Source organism: Berghia stephanieae, chromosome 5 (assembly GCF_034508935.2).
Source record: "Berghia stephanieae isolate SIO BIC M18660-M18661 chromosome 5, UCSD_Bste_1.3, whole genome shotgun sequence".
Taxonomy (NCBI): domain Eukaryota; kingdom Metazoa; phylum Mollusca; class Gastropoda; order Nudibranchia; family Aeolidiidae; genus Berghia; species Berghia stephanieae.
Window position 1 is genome coordinate 78404511 of NC_088364.1, and position 7500 is coordinate 78412010.

The window sequence follows — 7500 nt, forward strand, 5'->3', positions numbered from 1 at the left end:
AAAAATGAAATATCGCCTAACAAGCGTCATGTTTCGTTCTACATGTTACATGTTGCTGTTGGTCAGGGACTCCTTGTAAAACGTTTTTAGCAAATTTGGTGGATATTGCGCTAAATAATAAAAGCTTAATCTTTTTTTATTTCCTAGATGTTTTTGCTACCCTTTGGTATAAATTGTTGTCCGTGGTAAAGTGCATTTCACCATGTACATATAAAATCAAGTAACTCATTTACTGCTGGGTGAAAATACGAGCTTTTAAATGATCCGAAATTTTCAGAATCGGGTCTGTTCCATTTGACAGTCAGATCAATTGGATTATTGTAGTCTGCTAAAGTCATGGGTTGTCCTGATTTCTACGGCGCTAAACAAACAGTAAATTACTTGTTACCCTTTGATAGGATAAAAGTATGTATATCCGAATATATTGTCCACCAGGTCTCACATAATCTTTAACCTAATCATTGACGGAAGGACAACGGACTTTTAACTCATTCAACCCTAACACCGACTATATCCGTAGTTTACCCAGGTTACTTTACCCCCATGCCTATTTATTACATTTTTCTGAGACAAATTATAGTCGTAGTTTGCATGTTACTGGTAGTTGAATAAAACTATCTATGTACATGCTCATTTTAAATACATTTTTCCCATTTTGAAAAGTAGCAAAAATCTCTAGGATTGAGTGAGTAAAAAAAATATCTCCACATCAGTCCCCTTGCCGGTTAGGCGAGTGCTCTGCTACTCGGCTATCAATTACCCCCCCCTCCCCCCAAACCCTTGGGTAATTAGCTATGATCTTATTTAATGACCCGTCGCGTAATGCTGGTATGGTTTTGGAATTAATAAAACGAAGCAAACCTAGTTTGAAGTAAAAATGATAATCGATCACCATGAAACGATTCTTAATAAATAGGGCACATAACTCGTGACGTCACACCTTCTACTCTTCCGGTTCCAAATTCATTGGAGGTGTTATGTACCCAGTCCTTCGGAGGACTAATAATGAATAAGTTACATATTGAATCATAAGATGGCATAACTATTTTAGTAGCAGAGTGCATAGGCATATTCTTAGAATCACGGAACGTAAAAGAGAAAGGATGGATAATTTTTATTGACGACCAACAGACATGTAGACAAGAATATGCCTTCACTCTGAAACCAGAAGATCCTGGGTAAGGTTCCGACCTCCCATAGTGGGCAGGGAGGTACCTCTGTGTCTTCTATCCCCCTATATCAGTTTTCCAACATGCTTTCCGTCTTTGTCTTGGAATGAGATTACTTGGTTTTGTCCTGGCCCTGGCCGGATGCCCTTGCTGAGAGGGAAACAGTCAAATTTATAGATAGTTTTGGGAGATGATATTTTTTTCCTTGTAAATCATCTCTGTTATGCACTGTATTATGTTTTGTTTATGTATTATATATGATTTGTAAAAATTTGAGTGTGTTCCTCTTAGTAGGGAGTGTGCTTGTGTCTAGATGAGACTTTTAGGTGATCTCAAACTAAGTACACTGATAGTGCGCTCTTGGAATCTACACCTGTTCCCTATTTGTTCCCAGTTCCCCTATGTCTTACCTTTTCTTGGATGCTTTAATTGTAATTCTAGAACTTTTTACTATCCCATTTTCTTCCTTTTTACTGGCGCTGATATGACCTTAATGAGTTGCAAGCGCCGTAAAACCCTTAAAAACAAACAAACAAACAAACCAGAAGATCAATTACACAGTGTATGTATCCAACTCATAGCAATCTATAGATATAGTATAGATAGTATGCAGATGACGTCACTCAGGCCTTTGTTATTGTTTTTGCCATCCGCGTTTGTGAGTTGTTCTCACTAAACTGTATTATCCAGACTATAATAGTTCATGGTTACACAGAGTTTGTGTGTTGGTCCGTTATACTTTCGGATGGCAATGTTGTGAACTCCTTGGCCAAGCGCATTCTATCTATAGATAGCATTGATCCAGCCCTTTGGAAGATTGGTTTTACACTTCCAGCGCGAGTGTGATTGGAAACTGTGTTTTGTGTTCCCTTTTGCGGTATTTATTCTGGTATTTGCTTTGACTCAAGTTTTACACTCTAAGCTTACAAAATTCAATTCCAAGCATCAGGTTTAACCCGACAAAATATGTGACCCATCGTCTCAAAACGGGATCATTTCGGGATGGCTTAGACTCTACAATTGAATTTAAATAAATAATAAATAAATAAAATGAGCTTTTATACAGCGCAATATCCACTAAATGTGCTCAAAGCGCTTTACAAGGGGTTCCAGGTCAACAGCAACATTTAACATGTAGGACGGGACATGACGCCTGTTAGGCGATATTACAATTTTTCGAATAAAGACAACGCTGTTAACGGCCAGGTACTCATTTTACACCTGAATACGGAGAGAGAATGTGAGTAAAGAGCCTTTTCCAAGGACTCAACTATGCGCCGAGCGTGAGGCTCGAACCCAGGACCTTCTGATCCGAAAGCGAGTGCCATACCACTAGACCACATAGCCGCACAAAAACTATAAAAAGACAAAAACTATAAGACTTGGGTTAGGTTTTTACGTTTCATTGAGGACAAAACCAAAATTTCGCAATTCTTGCCATCGTGATTATAAAATCTTCTTTTTGGTTTTTGGTATACCCGACATAATACCGTTTGAGACGATGGGTCACATATGGGTTTGATACCATTGGTCATATAATGTCCCACTTGATCCACCAGATGCCAAAGGAGTTTATCCCCATTTCTATTACGTGAAACGGAAAATAACAATTGCTTACTACCCTTTGGATAGGAAGCTAGTCTATTACAAAGTACTTTCCGCCAATTCTAAGGACAGAGCTGCACATACGAGATGGAAGTCGGTTTGGACGAATTCACTCCCTCGTGGGGGCGGGGACCTACACTCCTCTAAGCTTGGTGAGAAGTTGCCAGGCTTTGATACCAGTAAGAGGAGACACTGGGTAGCTGCGAATCGGCTTCGGTCGAGGATCTGCCTAACGGCAAGTGTGCGTTACATCGGTGGGGTCTAACTTCCTGTCCAATATGTCCACGCTGTGGACAGGAACCCGAGACGGCAGAGCATCTAGTCGAAAGGTGTGTTGTGACGATGCTACCCGGCGGGTTTGCGACGGTGCACGAATGCGGACCGGACTTTGCTGGTTGGGTCGATCGTCATAACATAATAGTGTGAACCATAAGAGGCTGCTGCCAATTCTAACAGACCCAATCAAACACTGCTGGGTGGAAAGGGAGTCGGTCGATTTCACCGGGGATCGATCTCGGTCCCTTTGCGTGGGAAGCGAGTATTCTACCAACTGAGCTTTCGTGTTATCTCCCCCCCCCCTCCCAGGTGCCAAAGAGGCTCTCATTAATTTCCCACCATTATTTCGTTTGATTACCAGTTTCAGTGCCGACCCAAAGACCCGACATTCGGTGTGGTCCATGATCATTGGTGGTTGGGGGTTCTGGATGCATCTGTACGGAGTAAATCAAGCCCAGATTCAGCGGTGTCTTAGTTGTAAGTCTGTCAGGTCCGCCAAAATGTAAGTACATATGTACCTATAATGACATTAGTTGTTTGTTGTCGTGGTTGTTGATGTTGTTGTTGTTGTTGTTGTTGTTGTTGTTGTTGTTGTTGTTATTGTTGTTGTTGTTCAGTCTTTGCTATGGTGTGGAAAGAAAAAGATGTAAAAATGGGATAATGCTTGGAGCCACAAAACCGAAAGAGTCAGCTCCAGGAACAAACCGTGGTGACTTCTGCATTGATGTAAGCCGCAATATATGCCATGGAAGTCCAATATGTCCACGCTGTGGACAAGAACCCGAGACGGCAGAGCATCTAGTCGAAAGGTGTGTTGTGACGATGCTACCCGGCGGGTTTGCGACGGTGCACGAATGCGGACCGGACTTTGCTGATTGGGTCGATCGTCATAACATAATAGTGTGAACCATAAGAGGCTGCTGCCATGGAAGTCGTGCTTTGGATCGAGACTGCTCAGCGTAAACTTGCCCTTTGGTTTAAGGACACCAAAGTTACAAATGAGCCACGGATTTATGAATAAACTGTCAAATTGTTATTGTCATTGTTATAGTTGTTATTGTTGAATGCCATCGTTGTAGTTGTAGTTGTAGTTGACGTTTTCTTAACTTGATATCGCCTGTCCCCAGTGCTATGTGGATCAGCTACCCAGGCCTGGTGTTTATTGTCAGCATGTGTTGTATGATTGGAGTGGTCATGTTTGCTTTTTACAAGGACTGCGACCCTATCCGGTACGGATTGGTCAAGAAAACTGACCAGGTAGGTATGTCTTGGTAAAGATGAAAGGTACGAGTAATAAATAGGCAAATAAGTAGTCGGACGGAGTGTATAATGAGTGAACAGTTGATGGATGGATGGATGGATGGATGGATGGATGGAAGGGTGGATTGAAGGGTTGGAAGAGCGGATGGGTTATTGGATGATAGAAGGACGGTCATATCGATCGGTAGATGATTCAATGTATGAATGAAAAATTCCAGATGGCCGCTACCATATGTAGTCTAGTTGTATGATATAACACTCGCCTTTGGATCGGAAGGTCCTGGGTTCAAGTCCCGCTCTGAGCTGCGCATAGTTGAGTCCTTGGAAAAAGCTTTTTACTCACATTCTCTCAACATACCCATGTGTAATGGGATTACTGGCAGTTTAAAAAGTTGTCTCCGTCGGAGAAAAAAAATTGTAATAATATTATTATCGTCTAATAGGCGTCATTTCTCGTCCTACATGTTAATTGTAGCTGTTGGCCAGAAATCTCTTGTAAAGCGCTTTGTGAACGTTTCGTGGACATTGTTCTATATAAAAGCTGAGGTTTGTTTTTATGATGAAGTGAATACCTTCATCTCAATATGTTATAATAATTTCATCGCCCGTCTATTTCCAGCTTGTCCCCTTGTACGTGATGGACATCCTCGGAGAATACCCTGGCATCCCTGGGATCTTCGTATCCTGTGTGGTCAGCGGTAGCATGAGGTGAGAACTCATAAAATTATTGAAGTTTTCAGTTCTTAAATCATTTATATTTTGATTTTTTTGATAGTCAAGTCTTTTTTTTTTAATTTTATTTTAGTGTTGTTTTCCAAGAACTGTGATTTTTCACTTGAGTTTAAATCAACCAGCTGTCGTCAAGCCGAGTCAGAAATGTATGTGACATAATTGTCGTAATATCTTTCTTCAACTCTGAATGAATCGTTATTTTTTGTAGGTTTTTTTTTCTTTTCTTTTTTATTGTGTGACGACAAGTAGATAGATTGTTACGAATGGCGGGTGGTTGGATGGGAGCATCACCCTTGAATCATATACCTATGATGTTCGCATGGGTGTACGATCCGATAGTGATGTCGTTTCTTCTTCTCTTTACTAGCCTATCCTGCTTCTTTGGTTTGTGATTGTATTTTTGACAGGGGATATTTTTTTTTCTGTAAATCTTCTGCCTGTTTGTTCTTGGTTATTTATAATTTAGCTTATGATGTCTTTAGGTTATGATTTTGATTTACATTTGTACTATTTTTGTTAGATTGCTTGTTTTTTGTTTCAGCGGTCTCTCATATAACCTCAATTGTGTTGGAAGAGACGTAAAGCAACAAACAAACAAAACAAACAAAAATTGTTACGAATGTTTGAAACGAAGTAAATAAACTAGTATAGATATATTCTTTCGTCTCTTTATATTTATTAAACGAGTTATTTTTATCGTGCTGACGAGGATGTGTTATTGCACGATAGAAATATAACGTGTTTTATTAGTACTTCTATTCACCATAATTTGTATATTTTGGTTTGTTCATTTTTATTTTTTTGTTATTGTTGTTGTTGTTCTTTTTTCTTTTCTTTTTTTTTTGTTTGTTATTTTTTTATTTTTTGTTATTTTCAAGATATCACTGTACAAATAATTCGAACAGAAGTGAGCCGAGAAATTCGTTAACCTTGTAATAATCTGGTATTACAGCGACATCAAATTTGGCAACATCGTCCAAGGACCGTGCCTCTTTAAAGATATTGATGCTTTGCGTTTAGCTGAAAACTCACAACATCCGCCAGCCGGATACATTGTGTAATCTTAAACTTGTATAGACTGATTAATACAATTTATTGAGAACCCCTCATAAGAATGGCTGGATAAAAACAATACCAAAGAGCTGAGTGGGGTCAATTCCATTCATTCTATAGACACGCTTAAATATCCTTTTGTGGCGTTTATAGTTTACCATTTGCATTGATTGGGGGAAGCGTGGCTCAGCGGTACGGTCTTTGCCTCGTACCGAAAAGGTACGGAGTTCGATTACCCGTCTCGTTGTGTGGCCTTGAGCAAGTCACCTCGCCCTAGCTCACTTTGCGACGCTGCACTGCGGCTGACACCTGGGTTATTCCTCAAGTCTTCCCTTAGGATAGACCCTAAAGACAAATTTCCCCTTGGGGACGAATAAAGGGAATTATATTTATATTTGTTTTCTTCAGCTCTTTGTCATCTGGCCTGAACGCTCTGTCTGCCGTGTCTTTGAGAGATATTTTAGAACCAACATGTCTGCCAAAACTGTCCGAGTTCAAATCTACAATCTTGTCGAAATTGATTGGTAAGTACAAGGATGTACGGACGTGGTTTTGGGAAATAGCTGACTCAACGACAATATGGTCGGGTTAAATTTTGGATTATGTGGTAGTTGTAGTTGATATTTATTAATATTGTTAATGTTATCATTATCATGATTATTATTATTTATATTATTATTATTGTCATCATTATCATCATCATCTTCATTATTATTATTTTTATTATTATTATTATTATTATTATTATTATTATTATTATTATTATTATTATTATTATTATTATTATTATTATTATTATTATCATTATTATATATCAGAACAATCAGACCATTTCTTAATAGGGAAACTTGCAACAAATTGGTAACATCTTTGATATTCCCGAAAATGGACTACTGCAATGCACTGTTTGTTGGTCTAACAAAGGACAAAATAAACAAACTCCAGAAAATACAGAACATGGCAGCCCGCGTTGTACTACAGAAAGACAGAAAAACTGCAGCTCCCGAATTACTACAGCAGCTGCATTGGCTGCCAGTGGACCAGCGGATTAAATATAGATCTTCAACTATCGTTTTCAAATGCCTGGAGGGCTCGTCACCAGCATATCTCTCAAACCTCGTTGAACGGTATAACCCACAGCGATCGCTTCGATCAACGAACGACCTCAAATTGAAAACACCCCGCTGTCGAGTGAAGGCTGGTGAACGCGCCTTTCAGCATTCTGGTCCAAGGTTGTGGAATTTACTACCACTAGAGATACGTTCTTCGTCTTCACTAGAGGAATTCAAGCGTCGATTGAAGACATTCTTATTCCGACAGGCTTTCTTTTGATTATGTGTATAATTAGCGTTGTTCGTGTACTGTGTTAGGGCTTCATTATTAAGTTAATCTTTGTTATGCGCCC

At 39.4% G+C, this 7500-nt stretch overlaps 1 protein-coding gene across 2 annotated transcripts in view; it reads left to right on the forward strand.

Annotated features, from left to right (window-relative positions):
- Positions 1 to 7500, forward strand: part of LOC144973653 (sodium-coupled monocarboxylate transporter 1-like) — a 32223-nt gene that overhangs the window by 16021 nt on the left and 8702 nt on the right. For both annotated transcript variants that reach the window (XM_078916373.1, XM_078916374.1), the window contains exons 7-10: positions 3412 to 3552; positions 4178 to 4307; positions 4930 to 5018; positions 6504 to 6619. In XM_078916373.1, the coding sequence (XP_078772499.1) occupies positions 3412 to 3552; positions 4178 to 4307; positions 4930 to 5018; positions 6504 to 6619 (476 nt within the window). The remainder of the gene's footprint in view (positions 1 to 3411; positions 3553 to 4177; positions 4308 to 4929; positions 5019 to 6503; positions 6620 to 7500) is intronic.